Source organism: Bombus fervidus, chromosome 8, assembly GCF_041682495.2.
Source record: "Bombus fervidus isolate BK054 chromosome 8, iyBomFerv1, whole genome shotgun sequence".
Lineage (NCBI taxonomy): Eukaryota > Metazoa > Arthropoda > Insecta > Hymenoptera > Apidae > Bombus > Bombus fervidus.
In genome coordinates, this window is record NC_091524.1 from 14,490,269 (window position 1) to 14,509,022 (window position 18,754).

The 18,754-nt window shown below is 49.1% G+C and overlaps 1 protein-coding gene across 1 annotated transcript in view; it reads right to left on the reverse strand.

The window, feature by feature from the left end:
- Px (MAP7 domain-containg protein plexus) overlaps positions 1–18,754 on the reverse strand; it is a 46,598-nt gene that overhangs the window by 26,684 nt on the left and 1,160 nt on the right. Inside the window, exons 2-7 of the mRNA XM_072008979.1 lie at positions 17,268–18,160; positions 16,923–17,179; positions 16,195–16,835; positions 15,904–16,095; positions 15,126–15,810; positions 14,931–15,027 (exon numbers count right to left, since the gene is read on the reverse strand). Of these exons, the coding sequence (XP_071865080.1) occupies positions 14,931–15,027; positions 15,126–15,810; positions 15,904–16,095; positions 16,195–16,835; positions 16,923–17,179; positions 17,268–18,051 (2,656 nt within the window). The 5' untranslated portion in view covers positions 18,052–18,160. The remainder of the gene's footprint in view (positions 1–14,930; positions 15,028–15,125; positions 15,811–15,903; positions 16,096–16,194; positions 16,836–16,922; positions 17,180–17,267; positions 18,161–18,754) is intronic.

The window sequence follows — 18,754 nt, forward strand, 5'->3', positions numbered from 1 at the left end:
GAGGAGGAAAGGGAAGGGAAGAGAAGAGAAGTACGAAGAGAAAGAGAAACCGGTTTAATATCTTTAAAGCAAATATCCGAGATTCAACGTTCGCGGTTGCTTTCAGGTTTTACAAAGCGCGCTGATTTACCGCGAACAAATTGATTCCGTCAACGTCCTTCGCTTCTCGTTTAACTTTGCCCAGGACTCTCCGAATCCGCGTCGCGATCGAAGTCGAAGGCGAATCGTCCACCTACGTAAGTACGCGTTTCCCAACCAAGCCGGTACACGTCGCTTTGGCCGTACGGTATCGTGCGGTATCGCGTGTCGTTAGGCGTATCGAGTTATACCAACGGAATAAGTTTCACGGGGAGATCGTACGATCCATTCGTTGATAAATTCGCGAAACGATATCGAACCTCTTTCCGCGGCCGTACAAACATCGATCAACGCGTGTAGCTTAGCTCGCTGGTAGATAGACACCGCGGCAAACAGCACGAAGATGCATTCTCGAGGGATTACGCGCGATCGCGATAGTTTACGTTTCGCGCGACGGACGGATACGCCAACCGAGCGACTCGTCGTTGTCGCAATTCCACCGGTCTCTTGCCGGTTCCACTTTGCAAGTTTTCGGGTCACGTTGATACGACCGCTGGCAACCGGCCACCATCGGGTCGACTCCGGGTCTTCTTACTCGTCGCGACTCGAACCGGTGGGCGAATACAATACCGGTAGCGCGGACTAGACGAAGAAGGAAGAGCGAGAAACGGAAAACGAGTTCGCCGACTTATTTCCAACCCGACGACGATCGTTTCGTTGCCGTTGCCTGACCGTGAGACGACGCGAAAAGTTCGCACGGCTCTACGTCTCTGGACGCGTAACCGCGCCAACGACGCGCATCGAGCGTGTCTCGCGCAACGAATCCACCGCCTCTGAAATGGAACGGAGGCGAGAAAAGACGGAGGCCGCGATTCGTCGGTCGTCTCCGATCGTTTTACGCGACCATCGGAATCCGCCGGATAGATCGGCACGAAGTCTACCGACGGACGATCGTTCGTAAACGTAACCGGTTCGCTATCCGCTCTGCGTTCGCGTTTCTTCGCGGCGATATACCTGGTTCGTTGGCGATCGTTCGAGGAGCGAGATAATCGCGAGGCCGAGGCGGCAAAAAACTACGTGGCGAGGCTCCGAACCAGAGGGCAAACGATTATTGCGCGCGTCGCGCACAACCAGCCACGAAAGTAGGTACGCGAACCAGTTGCTCGCTGGACGAGACAGCGCGGAGGAGAAGTTGCCAGAAGGAACTGCAGGCTGCAGCTGCGACCGTCGCGAAACGCGGTTAGTCGGGCCATCGATTTTCGTTACGATCGAAAGGCACGCACGTGGCGATACGCTTGGCGCGTCTACCGATCGCTTGATCCTGCCGAATCTTCCTTTCCTACTCTCCATTTTTCCCTTCCCGAGAAACGGTTTCGAAGAAACGCGAGTTTCTACCTTGGCCTCTGGTGGAACGAGAAAAGCAGAGTAGCAAAGACCCGAAAGATAGCAAACCGATACACCACGTCGATTACGTTTTACGAGTGTTTGTCTTTTCTCGCGTCCCTCTGTCGTTGGCACTGCGGTTGGAACGGTCCGCCGTTGGGACAACGGCGACGAAAGATGGAAAACGATCGCCGTTTGATAATTTGAAAGGGAAGAGGGAAGATCGGGGAACGATAGGTGGAAAACGAGATAGGGTTGAGCACGCACGGAACGGCAGCGTGGGGTATCGGCTACGGCTCGACTCGGTCGTAAGTTACCGCTTCGAGCGAAATCCTATTCGGGTCGGGGGTCTTCCGGTGCTCGTCAACCACCACCCTGTGCTCTTCCCATAGGGCGACACAATGGGCAAACACGTTACGTCTTGTAAGCGGCTTATCGACGTGTAAATACGATCGACGAAAGGGTAACGCTACCTACGCGTTCCTCGTTCTTCGAAAATCGTCCGTCGAATCGAAGGACAAACAGATCGTACGGGAAACTCGTGTCGTAACGCGGGACCGGTGGATCGGCGACCGATCGAGGGCAATTTGTAATTTGATCGTGCGTCGACCGTTTGCTTCGATAGCTGTAAAAGCCGAACGTGGCAAAGTCGCGGTAATTTCGTTTCCACCATTTCGCTGGCCATTTTTTCGATCCATTTCGCCAGCGGGCTAACTGGCGACCGGCCCATTCGGAGCATCAGGCGCGCAGGCGCGATTGAATCGTAAATTCGCGTAGTAATTGAAACGCAAACGCCGTTCGCCAGTTACGTTAATCCTATGAAATACAGCGCTCGTTGCACGACTCCGCGCCACCTCCATAACCACCGACGCCAACGGGCTCTTCCACCGAAACACCCACTTCCACACCCCCACCAACCACCATATAGCCTCGTACGCTTCGCGGTGTTATCAACTGGCAGTGAGAAGTCAACACGCGAACCCGTTCCATAGCGGCTCGCGTGACTCTAATGATTACGAATTAGCCATAAATTGTACGATCGTGTAAAGCAGTTATAATTTATAACGGCAGCTACGACCGATGTAGGACTTTTTCTCTTTTACTCGCTACGAAACCACGGGCGGAAAAAAGATGCAGAAGCGACCGATACCTTTTACGGACCCTTACGGTTCGCGCTATTTATACCAGATGCCGCAACGCTGCTCCGTTTCCACGCAAATCCTCTCGTTCGCTCTCGAAACAGAGCCTTCTCTTCGAGAGAAAGTCCACTGCTCGTTTACACGAGTCGATTTTCCATCTCGCTTCGGAAAAAAAGTCTCGCTAAAGGGAGAAACGTTGGCGGATTAATCGGAGAACGATTGGCGACGTTCGGTTCGCGCGCTCTCTCGGTCGTTCAAATTTTTAACTTGTCGACGATCGAGATTCGTCGGCTAAGAAGGAACAGCGGGGTAGGAGAAAAGGCGAACAGGAGGCTCGCAAAGGGCGAAAGAAAACGTTGCGCGACCCTTCATCCCTTCTCCTTGCACCTACGCTTCGAGTATTGATCGAAATCGAAGGGTAGAGTTTCCAATGCGGGGTGGGTCATACCTAATTCATAGTCCTTGGGTTCTTGCAACCCTCCTCGGTGATTATTTCACGGCGGACGGGGGTCGAAACGCACCGGCTATAGAACGCCACGCGGCGCTACGCCGAATCCACAAAACTCACCTTACCTCGCGCTCTATCCCGATACTCGAAACGACGAATCTTCGAGCTTTCCGCAAACCTACCGAACCATCTCTCTCCTTCCTACGCCACGATTCGAATTACACGCATATTTTTTCACGTATCGAACTATCGATAGCACTCGGTACTTGGGATTTTGCCGTTAACGATCAAACTACACCTGTTCTCGTAATTTTTCACCGTTTATCCAAAGCGAGTACACGCTTGTACAGCGCAACTGGACCTACCAACGAACGGCAAAGAGACTAATATCGGCGGTATTTCGAATTACGTAGATTTCTAAATATCGACATCGAGTGTGTACGCGAAACTACGACGTAAAAAGCGAAAGACGTTAATAATCGAAAGCAAAGAGCTTTCCAGCCAGCGGAAAAGTAAGCGTTGCGCGAGGTACGCGTTTCCACGAAAAAACGCAAAGCTCGGTATTTTTTCAGCCGGTCGGGCCCTCGCTCTCATCCTGGCTACCTGCGTCTAGTCGTAGCCGTTACTCGGTAAACGTGTACGTGAGTTATATAACAGGAAACGCTAGTGTGTCGGAGCGGCGGCACTTTACACACGTATGCTCGCTGTCCGTGCCTGGTCTATCGCGTACCCGTCTCCGAAACCTTGGAAAGCAATCGCGCGAGCACACCAAGCGCCAGAAGAAAGTGTCGGGTTGGACCGAAGGGAAAAACAGACAGAGAGAAACGAGCGAGGCTAAGGGGAAGACAGAGAGAAAGAGAGAGAGAGAGAGAGGCTGTTGAAAGCGAACCGCAGCGCGTTGGTAGCGATGGTAAGCGACGCGACACGCGCGCCGTGCGCCGCTACTCTCTTGCCCGAGAAAAAACAGGGAAAAAAATAGCAGGAGCACTTTTCACCGAGCGTGCTCGAGTTCCGGCATAGAAGGTAAAACACCTAAAGGCACGTACGCGGGCACCCTCGATGACGGCGACAACGACGGCGACGACGACGATGATCCTTTGCCATGCGAGTCAACGCGCGCGTGCGCTCGAAGAAGAAAAAAAACCAGTTTCAAACGATACAAAAGGCGGAGGAAGAGGAAAGAGGGAGAGGAATGTTCATCTGGTCGTCGCGCGTCTCACGCGTGTCGATTCAACACCGGCGAGACGAGAGCGACTTTTCGAGTCTATCGAACGAGACTCTGACAAAGTTACGACGACGGGCAGACGACAACGAAGAAGAGAAAGAAAGAAGGCGAAAGGCGAGAGAAAGATCGACGACGAACGCCGAACGCCTCTTATAAATACGCTAAATGTCGAGGGTACAAAGGATACGCGAGAAACGTGGCAAGGGTTGAAACGAGTCACGAGGAGAACGAGTACAGCGCGATGGTCCAAGGAAATAGAAAAGGAAGGAAGGAAGAAGAGAGAGAGAGAGAGAGAGAGGGAGGAAGGGATTGGCGAGCAAGCTCGAGGAAAAGAGAGAAAGAGCAGGAAAGGGGTAGAATGGAAACACAAAGGGTTATTTTAACAGCCCTTTGTCGAGCGTGGCAGAACGGAAAGAAGAAAAAGTAACGCCGTTGCCTTGCAATTATTTAGTGGACTGTGGAGCGACCGAGAGGCCAAGCACCGGAGAAAAGGGAAGCGCGAACGGTTACAACGGGCAAGAGGGAAGAAGGTAGCGGGCGAAGCGATTTTCTGCGAGAGCTGGCAGCGGGTAAAGGTACGAGAATAAACGCGAATAAACTCGAACGAACGCGGATAAACGATCGCGAGTGAAATTTTCGTGCAACGATCGGATGGGAGGAGAGGAGCGAAGGAAGGCGCGAATTCGGGACGAGAAACGACGGAAGAAGAAAAATTGCACGGAGAATCGAAAGACAAGAGAGACGAAGGTAATGGACTTTATCGGACCGGTAGGTGGTCGACCTTCCGTTTTTTCCTCCTCTGCCGTTCCTTCTTCAACCACCTGAGCGCGACTCTCTCCCCCCACCGTCCGCGGACCCTCCTTAATTGTCTTCCACTCGTTTTTACGCCCGTTCCACTTCGTTACGGTCTGAGTAGCGAGCAGGCCTTGCGAGACATTTACAGTGCCGCACGGGTGGCCTGGATAAAAACAGGCAGAAACCAACAGGATGAAAGAAAAAAAGAAAAGGAAATAAAACGGAACGTTTGGGCGCGTATATCGCGAACGTCGCGAGACACCGGCCACGGTAGCCTTATCGATCAAGTCGATTCTCGCTTATTCGCGATCGCACCTACGTACACGATTTATTCGCCGCGTGTACGAACGCGGCCAGGACGAGCGAGGGTACGCGCGCCACGGCAAATCACGAACAAACGGTTTTAACGAGCGTGACTTTCCAATTCGTTACAAAGTGTTTGATTTAACAACGAGAATCCGGTGGAGTTCGCGCGTTATTTAGCGTAGTTATAGCAGCGCGTTGCTAACGCTCGCGTCACCAAGAGGTTACGAGAATTAGCCAAGTTAGAGGCTGTTAGGCGACCACCCGGATCGGAGATCCCATAATGGAACTGGATTTAACCCCGAGGCCTGTCAGTAGGGTTTCGCCGTAGTTTCAGACTCCCGCAGCCGGAACGTTATATGTGTAGCCTCCTCCCCTCTCCTACTTCTCGGTCACTAAACTCACCGACGAACCAACATCCACGTCTATACCAACGCGACTTCTCGGAAAACTTAATGCCGAGCGCGCCTCCACTGTGCGTCGCGTAACGCCGTATTTTTCAGCAAATTGTCTACCGACTAACAACCACCGTCGAAACGTCCTCGTCGTCGCGCTCTCTACCCACCACGACGATTACCTCCTCGCGTCCCCTCCTTCTCTACCGATCGAACGCGTTTCCAATGTGACGCGTTCCACGTACGTTTCCAATCGTCGCGTTTCAACATTTTTGTCAAAGCTATCCGATTTATTAACGCATCGGCGACGGCTAACGACGAGCAACGCGTCTCCAGAATAAATGTATAGGACGCTTTGGTCGTTCTTCGGAAACGTCGCGCTAGACGTTCCACGAATCGAAAAAGATGCTTTTGTCTTTACCTTTACCTCGTATGTCACGCGATACGTATACGTTATGCATACGTTAGAACGATAAGCCGCGAATTCGAAGGTCGAGCTTTGCTTCCAGTCGTAACGACAAGTTTCAGATAACTCTGCTTACAATGGAACAAGATAATCCCCTACGGTTGATGAAATAATCGTGTGTCGACGGAGCGAAGGTAAAATATATTTTGGTCTTTCTTCGGCCCTCTAACGATTCCAAGTCTTCGCACGGCTATTAAAGTCAACAGATATAAGCGACTTTACGCAAAAAAATAATTTACACCTTTGCCCGAAATTTCTTCGCGAAACAACGATCGGTTACGGCAGCGTAACGCTATGCGAACGTCCCGTCGCCAAAGCGTCGACACAACGTCGAAGATCGTAGAGCGAGTAATTCGATCGACTTTATCGTCGACGAAGGCCGATTTTCGGTTGAAAGATCAACGCGAAGATTCGAAAACGTTTAAACTCGGCAATGGATCGTAGGAAATTCGAGATACGTAGAGACGGGAGGATCGTTCGACGAGCGTAAGTGGTTTCGCGACATCGTCGTGCTTTTCGTCGTATCGTCGCAAGAAACGCTCGACGCTTCTGCGTTCTATGTCGTTCGTCACCGGAAGATAATCAATTTTTCGCTGGAAAAAAAAGAAAACAGCCTCAACACCCAGAGACAAAGGAAGAGAGAACCGATATAAACGTGGTTGCCAGAGGCTTCGTGTGCGGTCGCCGACACGATACCCGATATCCGTCGTTCGAACAGCGTGCAGGAATTAAAACGGACTCGTCGTCCTCGGCATTACGGATGTCTAGTCGGTTTTATCGCTTCTGGCACGACGAAAGCGAATAACCAAAGGGAAGATAAAAGACGATGAAAGAAAGTGTGCTTGCACGAGCGAGCATGATTAAGAGACGGAGGGCGAGAGAGAGAGAGAGAGAGAGAGACGACGATACGACGAAAGAGAACACGAACAGAGAATGAAGTGGAACGGGACAAGATGGGAGCAAGGTAGGGGAGGCACGAAACGATAGGCATTGAATGGTCACGCGCAAACCGATATGCAGGCTCGGTTAACGTACTTTGTTTTAATATTCGCCAATGACGCTCGACGAACGATAAAAACTACGATCTGCAATTAATAACGATCAATCATTCGACTATTTGATCGTTTTACGACTCTTGGCACGAGTAAAGCAAACCGACGAGACCGATTCTCTCTCGTCGTTAATTTTATCGCTGCCGCATCACCCATCCGTTATCTCGCGCCCATCTTTCGAAACTTGCGTATCGTAGTCGCACATTGAAGATCGAGCGACGAAAAGAAAGCGAGGAAAAAAGGAAGACGACGCACCGTACGTAAAAGTACGATACGGTTAAGCGATTTATACGGACGTTTATAGGACTTGCACGACGACGACGACGGTTGCTTTCTCTCGCGACTCTCTGCGAGAGTACGTACGGTGGTGGCGATAACTAAAATTATACACGCGACGACCAACCGGAGGCAAAGTACGGCAAGGTAGTTAAGAAAATTGCCAGTACTCGGCCGAGTGTGTACGACTGTATGGCGAACGAGTTAGAAGGCTCGCGCCTCTTTCTTTCAGCGGCCAGACCTTTTTTCCCCTTCCACGAGTCTTCGCGAGCACCGCACACGTCAATCGTGGATGCTAGAAACTTTGGTGAAAGCGACGAAACGGTGTGGCTCGACGACGATCGACTCTCGCTATCGCGAAAAGACTTTCGTCGCGTAACGAGACGCGAATATCGAGTAGCCCAGATAAATAAGAGTAAACGAGAATTCGAGAAAAGAGAAATAGAGCGAGCGAGCGAGCGAGCGACATTAAGACAAAGAGAGAGAGAGAGAGAGAAAGGCGGGTGAAAAAAATATACCTGGATAATAATAAGGATGTCCGGCGTGCGAAGGATGCACGAGTGGATGAGGCGCCCGGAAGTCCATTCTGGCTGATGTCGTACAAGAGCTTCGCTGACAGCGTAGACTCGAGGGAAATGCACGCGATGCTGCGAAGCTAGCAGGAAACTATGGCAGGAGGCCGTTTTTTCTTCGTGACCTCCTTTAATCGATCGAACTGCATTTTTTTACATCCACCACTCGTCGATCCATCGATCCTCGATCAACGCGCACGCATTCCACGCACTTATACTTTTATTACAGCACACCAGCTTCTGTTTCGCGAGAAAGCTTTCCGCGATAGTTAAAAATAAATCACCGATCGATGAAGCGCGTAGCCGCGAGTCCGGAATAGGACGATCAACGACGAAGCGAACACGGCCCGACGAGAAACGTCGCTACTTCGCGTTGAATCGGCGTGGTTCCACTTTCCAAACGGTTCGCAACGCGCGGTAACGCTACTCGACCGGTATCATCGTTCATCGCGCATACTCTCGCCGCTCTTGTTCGACGTCGACGCGTGATTTACAGCTTCCGAACGGATCGCGCTACCGTCCGCAATTCGCACGTTCCACACGATCGCGCGCGATACAATTTTTCGGTCTTCTTTCAGGATCGCGTTCCTGCGTTAACGTTATCGCGAGTCGATAACGGCTACCGAACGGTACAAGAACAACGATAACCGACGAACGATCGAGTCGCTACGCGCTGTTTCGTTGGCCGTAGACCGACGCGAGAACGTTACGGAGCAAGAAAGTTGCTACTCGTACCGCACTCCACTCGTGACTGGCAGCAGCGAACACCTACGCGCGAGAAGCACCACGCTCGCGCGCGCGCGATCTATCGTGGAACCGAGTACACACAGACACGCACACAAACGCGCGCGCGAGAGCGCGCGGAAAGAGTGCGAGAGAGATACGGGCGATGGTGGAGTTCCGCGCACTAATCACCACTTAATTGGCCGAGACCGACGCGGCAGGTCGTGCCATTACGGCTAATTGACTGAATGCTTCGGCGCTACCGCCAGACGGCCAGGATATATTTTCACGCGCGCGCCTCGCAGCCAACCGAGGCCGAGCGTACACAGTCGAGAGGAACGGAGACAGGGACAGACAGGCGAGAAAGAGGAGAATTAGTGCTGTGAAAGGGAGGGGGAAGTTCGAATCAGCCGAGAGTATAGGAGACGCTTTTAAAACGCGTCGGTATCGCTGTCTTTTGTTCGCGACACGCGTTGCGCGTGCGCTCGCGTCTTCTACCGACCGATAGACGGACAGACCGATCGACCGAATAAACGAGCAATCGCGACAGACCGGTTATACACTGTGACGGACAAAATCCATCGTTAACGAGTTACTCGCTCTCTCTCTCTCTCTCTCTCTCTCTCTCTCTCTCTCTCTCTTTCCCTCACGTGGTGTTCGAGAACGAATCGACCACCATGAAACGACACCAACGGTGGCTGGTACTCGACTAAAGAGCCGAGTCGCGCGTTCGACGCGCTTCGTTCGCCTTCGTGTCCCTTTCGCCCCTCCATCGTGCCAACGCGATCGTACAGATACCACCGTGCGCTCCGAGCAAGATCGTCCGATCCGTTCGAGCGAGAGTAGAATACGAGCGTGCGACAAGCCAGACTACGCCTGCTTTTCGGCCAATGGAACCCGTCGCGCGTTATTACACGCGTCTTTGCCAGTCGTTTCACGAGCCGGCGGTAATCCTTTCTTCTCTTTTTGTCGACGACGCATCCCTGGTATCGCTCGACTCGCGTACGCGACTTTCACCGAACGACCGTGTCGTGGTTCCGAAATAATTTTTCGCGCGATCGCTCATCGCCGCTAACGTTTTTTCCACTTAGTTCGCGCGAAGCTCGAGCAAGGATCTCGAATCGAAAGTCTTTTTCCTGCTTTAGCGGACACAACGATATTTTTTTCGACAGTTTCGAAGGGAGACAAAGAATTTGGAAAAATGACACGATAAAAACAAAAAATCATAAGACGAAAAAGAAGAACACGAAGGAAGGCAAAAGAGACGAAACGGAGCGTATTTTGGAACGTCGACTACGTTCCGTTTTCTCTCTTCCCTGCCGCCGCCTGCGTAATCATACACCCGCTCGCTGCCTCGTGGTAATAGGCGAGAAGAGGGCATGTATACGGAGCAAGATCCTGCTATCTCTCTCCCACTTTGTAAGCCATCTGGCGCTGAAGCGGCACGCGCTGTGAAACCAGCAAGCCGCTCGGTTTCCTCCCCTTCCGTCTCCTAGCCACCGATCTACGTTCCTCTCTCCCCTTCGGCCCTAGCACTCGTTCTCTCGCTCTCTCTCCGTCTCTCTGCCGTCCGCTCGCGCCAACCCCCATTCAAATCCAGCTACTTGCTTCGGTCTGACCATACCACGATCGTCATCCCTTCCTTGCTCTTTCGACGCGAGAGTGCCACGCGTTAGACGAGCGAAACTCTATAAACGCAAGAGGCGAGAACGAAATGGCCGATAAACGGAACCGACCGCGGAACAAAGTCGAGCGTATCACGATCACCTAGTCGTTGACTTTGTAAATAATTCGATATCCGATATTACGCGATCGTGATTATCGCGGTGTCTCGACTCTGGAAAACGCGCTAACCTATCTCACGGGCGAAAAATCGCACGACGAACGTCTTTCGAGTTTTATCGAATCCGACGAGACAATGGCAGGTTGGTTCGAAACAAATCCGGTTTAGACGCGAGCAAGGTGGAGACGCGCTGCGAATTCGTGATCAACCCGTTAATCGAATTACAGATGCGTTCGTAAAACGACTCGATCGATTCCACCTCTGTGCTCGCAGGATCTCGAATCGAAAATTGTACTCGACTTGTTACAGCGAGCGATCGCTATTCGACGACGAACGGATCATCGATAGACGAAATCGATCTATCGCGAAACCGTGTTACGTAAGACGCGCGATCGATTCGAGTTTGCTACCGCGAAGCGACGTAAAACACGAAACGAGGCAAAGTTCGGTTGGCAGAAAGAGAAGAACGTAATAATCGAAGGATTGATACGTCTATTAAAGTTTATTATCGACCTAACAACTGGCAGACCGTATTCTTTCGAATCGTTTCTAAATTAAATCTTTAGCGAATTAAAACGTATTCGCGAACAAGCAAGTAGGAACGGTAGTGTTTGCGGTGGAGTATCAACAGGGCGAGATAAGAAGAGGCGAATTTCTCGAATATAATTCGTGGTGGGACAAAGTTGCGCGTACAGCGCGACGCTGTATCAACGTCGACGTCGGCGTCGACGTTCGCTAATTGGCAAGAGGCTGGTCGGCAGGCGAAGGAGAAGTTGGAACGCGATAGGCGTCGCGCGGCCGAAATATGTACGTACGTATAGCAGCGAAGATCGCTCGTACGCGCGAGGCGAAGGAAAAAGACAAGAGGCCACGAGCCACGAGATCGACGGCGAGGAAGACGGAAAGACGGTATGCGAGCGACGGCAAAGTTAGATGCCCGAGTCGGAGAACCCAACAGGCGGCTGTCTGTCGAGCAAAATCAATGCGTGCCGGCGACAGGGAACTTCCCCCGAGTTCCCCCGCTCGCGCTTCTTCTTCCCTCGTGGCACGCTATCCTCTTCCACCTCTGCTCGTACCGTGACCAACCCTCTTCACTCGCGTATCCTTCTCTCGCGGCCTTTCTCTCTCTCACTCTCTCTCTCCCTCCCTCTCTTCTCTTTCTGCCTTTAGTTCGTTCCCTGCTGCGAATCTCCGGATATACAAACACGGTTGGTCATGCTCACCCTCGCTTCAATCCAATACGCTGGCGTTCGCATTCGCGTTACGGTTCCAGTTCCCTTTCTCATTTCCCACTTCTCCTTTCCCCTTTCCGTTCACCTTCGCCGTTACCCACCCGAAGACGCTAACTCCCCCGGGGCTAATAAGCTCTACTATTTTTATCGAGGTTTTCACCTTGAACGAACTTGACGCATCTTGGCATTTATATCGCCTGTCCGATTTCTAGGCATAACCTAGCGTCTAGCCTCCTACGAGGATACTTTTCGCGTCACGAAGCGCCAGGAAGAGCGGAGGTTAAATCGAGACTTGCAAAAGGAATTCAAACGTTTCAGAAAAAGCCATAAAATTCCCAGACGAGCTTAGAAAAAGGAATTCCACGTTATTTTGCATCGGTAAACGGCGGAGTGGGAAACGAGAAGGGGGAGGGGGAGAGAGAGAGAGAGAGAGAAGTGAGCGCGAGCAGAACGTTACTCGAAATAAAACCAGCTGGCCGCAAGAGGTGGGCGAAACTACTCCCACGCCAGTCGGTGGTTAATTATTAACACGGGCCGACAGAGGGACCGTGCGCAGCGCGTTAAGAGGGCGCGTGTAGAGTAACGCGCCGATATATAGCTGCGTGGCATCGACCCGATTAAGGCGATCGACTTTGCCAAATCGACGCAACATCGAGCAGCGGACACGCTGAAATTTCTCCGATCGATCTTTCTATTCGAGAATGATCTTCTCGAAAGAGGCAAGCGTGAAAAGACGCGCGAACGTCGTTAAAAAATACACAGGCGCGTATGGTTTTTAAGAGGAAGGAAAGCGGAATCGCTTGAATCGAGACTTGGCAGCGATTTGGCGGTGGAGAATGTGCGCCAAAATCGAGCCTTTTGGCTGCGCGCCTGCCGAGAATACGTGAGCAACCCCGATGTAGAACTTCGAGCGACAAGGAGCGAGAAAAGCAGTCGATAACGTTGATATCGATTCCCAAAGGAAGAGGAAAACGAGCGTTTTACCTCTCTCCCTCTGATTGCACTCCTAACAGCGAGAGAGCAAAGGAAGGTCGTAAAGGATAGAACTTCCCTATATACATATAGATACACGTACACGTACACGTACACGTACGCGTATAATACAGGCGCGCATACACACGAGCCTAGCCCCCTTTTAGTCCGCGCTTTATTTCCCCTCTCTATACACGGTGGTATAAGTAGACGACGACGATGTCCTGCCTCTGTACGCTTTCCAGGACAGGAGAGTCGTGTTGACGAGAAACGACAAGGCTGGTTTCCTAATTCGAATTTAGGTGTTGGGCGGGTTGGCAAGTGGGCGCAATGCGGTGTCGCGCTGCGGGCATTTGCTCTTTCTCCTTCGATCCTTCCTTCCTTCTGCTTCTCCGTCGCACCCTCCTTCCTGCTTTCGCTCTCCTTCGCTTACCCCCTGTCACTGTCAACGAGCGCTACTACCCTGTCTACCAAACCACCGCGTTAAGTCTCTCTAACGTCTCCAACCACCTACTTCCTCTAAGCCAGATCGACCGACCTTAATCGACCTTTTCATCTCGGTGATCGTGTTTCGTTCCAAAGCTATTTTCTTTCCAACTTGTAACCTCTGTATTTACGTTGCAATTAGTTTACTTCTGCGGTTCATCCGAATGTTTAACCGTAAACCGTATCGTACCGTACGATCGAATTTCCCAGTGGCTTTATCCGGACCATCTGTCGCGATCTATATAATTTATCGTTTTTTTTTTTTTTTTTTTTAATTTATCGTTAAATCGAGCGAATCTTGTTCTTCGCGAAAACCTCCAACATCTTTGTTTCGTCGAGTAAACGAACTGCGTGAAAAATATTATTTATCGTCGTCGTTGCGATATTTTCACGGTTTTGCCGCTTTCTAACAAGCTTGTATCGAAAACAAAATTCGTTTCCAGCCTCTCGTCGAGAATTTTACGACTGCTAAATAGCAGGTCCGCGCGATCCTGTTGCACGATCGTCGACGCGAACTCGATGAAACTTACCTTCTGGTACGAAAGCGTGTACACGTTTGGCAAGTCAGAACGATAAAAAGAAAAGAAAGCGGAGAAGGTGTTACGGACTAACAGTAGCGAAGATGGAAAGTAGCTTGCCTGGCCGAGCTATTGTTCTTTGAGAAAACACGCGAACCGCGAATGTTTAAACGTTTTAGAAATTTACCAAACAACCGCGTCAAAATTTCATTGGGAAGCTTTCCAGCGACTCGAAAACCCGAGATGAACGGAGCATGAACGGAGAAAAGAAAAAGCTTTAGCGAATTATACGTCGTGATAAATATTTTCGAATGAATAAAAACGGGATAAAGTGCAAAGGAAAGAAGAAGAAGAAGAAGAAGAAGAAAGAAAGGAGCGGCCATCTTCTTAGGTGATTCGCAACTGTTAGATTTTTTAAGAGCTTTCTCGCCCATTCGCCCGCTATTTCTATCCTTTTCATCGCACCGACCACTCTCGCATCTTCGATACGTCGTCTCTTCGTTCAAGTACCTACGTACATCTATGTATACGTATATTCGTTATCTCTTGAAATTTAATCTGCGCGAAAATATATTCGTTATGTTGACTTTAACGAAACAACATCGTTCGATGAAAGAAAAAAAGTCCAAGCGCAACCGTTAAAAAAGAAAGAGTAAAAGAAAAAATACGTACACATAGTAGAGCGACGTAAAATCTAACGTATTCGTCTCGAGTAACTCCGAAGCGAATGCTTACGCAGGAGATAGCGTTCCAACGTAAACCGATAACCTTAGCGTGTCTGGCAAATGTTTGACCACATACATAATATTTTTCGTTATCTAAGACACTTGTATACTTAATCTTGCTATGTATGTATAAGCATGCATATACGGGATTATAAACGAAGAAAAAATGTCGACTAAATAAGAAGCATCTCGGATTTCTCGATGTATACGTTCCATTGCTTGCCCTTTTACTTCGAACGAGAAATTCGACTAAAAGTTTGCACGGTAAAGTTCGCTGTCTATATTTTCTTCGATTAAAACTTCCCTTACAAACGCTTGTTATACGCGTAACGACGATCGAAAACCACTTTTCCACTTACCTTGTTCTTTTTCTGGAACTTTCACCGGAACCTTCTTATCCGGTGCCTTGGGTGAACAGTTTTTCCGTGCTGGTTTAACCGTTAACGTCGGTGGCACCTACGGAATATATACGAACGTTCAAAGCGTATTAATAAATTATTCATCCGGTGGCGCGCATCCAGCTTAGAAACCATAGTTATCGGAAAATGACTCACCACCTTCTCGGATCTTTCACCGGATGGCAATCTAGCGACAGCTGCGTCAGGGCTATCTTCCGGCGGTGGAGGTTGCACTATCCAATTGTATTCGCGTTTCTCAACGGGTAGGCCCCATCGTTCGTATTCGAGGCTTTGTGTGCGCAACGTTTCGTAACAGTCTAAACAGACCACCGCGAAATCTCCGTTTTCCAATAACAGGCTCTTCTCGGGTTGTCTGTGATATCTCAGGAAAGGGAAGTCCTTCACTAGTAACGCTCTGACGCGTTTCCTGTACGTCGTAATACCACAAACATAACAGCAGTAATCATGCGTGTTGTATTGCCTTTCCGCAGCGTTCGCTTGTTGACCGCTCGGAAGAGATTCGTAACGACGCCACTGCGCCAAAAGCGAATGATAACAGAATGTGCATACTAGCGCAGAACCGTCTTCCCTAAGTTGCTCGGCGTTCGGCGGAGACTGATGACGCAGTAATTCAGGGAAAAATGGTGCGTTACGACCCTGAGGCCGACCATACAACACTCTTGCCAGGGTTAAATCACTATGCAAGCCACATAAGAAACAATATATAGAACTGCTCGATGTGCCTGGGTTACTACCGAACGTTCGATCCGAACTAGAACTCGGTGGGGTGGCGATCGATCGATTCACGTCGCCGTTTGGATGTGGACTAGGAATATCGTACCTAAAAGAAGACGACGATGATAAAGATTCGAGAGAGAAACGCGATTACACTATGAAAAGATTGTCGAGAGATTTTATTTGTACAGCGACTAACCTGCGACGTTCTAAAGGAACTCGTTCGGCATCCATACTTTCCCATTGTTGGGCAAGATGATTCACGCAGTGAGTACAAGCTAACACCCTACCGTGACTATCCATACAGGCATTTTCCGATGTACGTGCCATTCCCCTTAAACATGGAAAATGCATAGCGTGCGAATTCATTCCTTCCGGACTCGTAGACAACCTTTCAACGACAAACAAACGTAACGATTAATACCCGTACAAATCAAATTAACTATCGACATACGTAAGAAAGAAATAAGAGCAACTCTGAAAATCGTACCATTTCATGTGAGAACGAGGATACAATCTCTCACAAATATAGCACCTATAGTTTTGGCCGAGAGGAACGGTCCCATTTTCGGCGGGCCCGTTGTTCGGAGAGTTTCGTTGGCCAGGGGTGGATCCTTTTATCGTTGCGCTACGTTGTTTGTTCGTAGCAACGCTCGATTTGTTCAAATCGTACGGTTTGAAACGAATATCACTGCCGGCGGAATTGGCCGGGGACTTCGACACTACCGGTCTCGGAGAAGGACCCCGCTGTCGAAAATCCACCATCTGCATACACGCTTGACCCTCGCGATTTTCTTCGCCGAATAATTGCTGTCTTTCTGGCAAATTTTTATAACAAACGGAGCAAATTTGCACCAGTCCCTGAGGACTAATAGGACTAGCTCCTTGCGGAGGTCTCAGAGAATAAATAAAAGGATAGTAGGTCTCCTTCTCGGGATTACGACAGCAGTAAATAAGTCTAATATTTTTCGAAGGGTAGTCAAGCGCGCAAGTGTAACAGGTAAAAGTAGTTGCTTCTATTATAGCTGCTTGCCGTTTACGAAGCGTATAATTCCGATCACCGTGTGGAACTCCTTGGTCAGTATATTCCTTCCATTGTAACAGAAGATGATTTTGACACGCTGAACAGGCCTATAACCGAGGAAACAAAATTAAATCCTAAGTACAGGGATTACACAGGCGATTAACAAGAAATAAGGAGGACGATGATACACGTACTTGTACACGCCCAGCGCTATCCATTGGTCGGCTCCTACTTGGTCTTGGATGAAGCATTAGCGAAGGAAAAAATGGCGAGGGACTGGCGGAAGGATGCGGCGGGGTTGGCAGTGGTTTTGCTGCGATGTGACTAAGTGATCCTCGCGTGAACTCATCCCCACATACGTAGCAGACTTCCGTAACCGAATTTTTATCCGGCATCGAGAGATCTAAGATATCAGTGCCGGCACTCGACGTCGATCCTCCGCTGTAAATGGCTGTAATCGTTCGATTGATTATTAAATATTAAATATTACGTTTATAAATAAACATGGAAAAATGTAACGAACATAAATTAGAGCTTACGTTGAGGTTGTGGTGGTAAAGCTGGTTGCGGTGCAGGTGAACTCCTAGGTGCGTGTCTTAAATCCAATGCCGCTTCGTTCGATATTCTCGAATCTTCTACAAGCTGTCGAGGACTTTGTAACCTTTGATGCGGCGATTGCAGTCTTTGATGGGGAGATTCCATTGCGAGCCTTGCTTGTTCCAAGTGTCTGTGCGTTTCTGCTGTATTAGAATGTGGTCTTGGCAATTCAATGGAATTCGATGATGGCCTTGTCTGTTCCACTCTAGGCGATGGTGAATTTAGCGGAAGTCGCGGAGAGATTCCAATAGGTCGGTTTTCGGGTCTGAGCTGCGGAGTTTGGTCATTGGTTAAGCCCAGAACTTGAGCAGCGTATTCCCCTTGAAGAGCCATCTCAGCTCCCGTAAACGGACCACCGTCGCATCTTTTTAACCAATAAATTCGTTGACTATGAGGTCTAGCATCCTGTTCGTAACTCTCCCATTGTTGTAACAGCAAGGCGTAGCAAAGACTGCATGCCTTAACTGCTCCGCTTCTAGCTCCCTCACCACGATACCCATTAGGTGGTTCATGGGATTCAAGAAATGGAAAGTAAGGTTCGTTTGGCGCACCACCCGGACTTGGTTTCACTCTCAACCAATATTGTTCCCCATGGCCTATAGTACCGCAAACGAAACAAACCCTGGCACCTCCTGTATCCTCCGAGGATGAGTTTGGTTGTGGGTTTGCAAGCGATTGCCCGTCAAGTCCCGGCTCATTTTTCACATATAGATTACCTTCCATCATGTCAGGAAACCATTGGGTCTCTTCAATGCCCTCTTATATATCTCTGTTTGGCACACATATACGATCACAAGTTACAATAACCGACAAAATTTTTGAATTTTGCAAATATCTGTAAAATAAGAAAACATCATGTTAGTCTATAACCTTTTACTATTATTATTATCATTGTTATTAGTATTATTACTATTAATATTACTACTATATACTCAATACAAAGAAATATATATACATACTCAATACTATATACTATAAATACTATACTATATACTGTAAAATATCGAGTATATAATACTATAAGTCTCAAATAGAAAGCTTAACAGCGAAGATTCGTACAACCGATGCCTTATATGAAATATATAGACCATAAGGAGTATAAAAGGACGCGAGGAATATCATTTCAAAATGTTTTGCAGGATCTGATTGTATATTAATAAGTTTATCATAGCATAATCGTAACCCTGTTCTTTATCTAGTATAGAAAAAAAATTCAGTTCTTGCAAGAGCGAAGAAGCAGATTTATTTAATTACATAATATGTATTAGTAACTCTGTGGATTAACCAACTGTTGTACAAACAGAATTTTACGATCAACAAAATTGGCTCTTTCATCCTCTTAATTACGTTTGATGCCAATAAGATAAGACCAACTGTGACACAGCCTTAAAACCTACGTTATTGCAATCATAACAGTATGAAGGTGCAG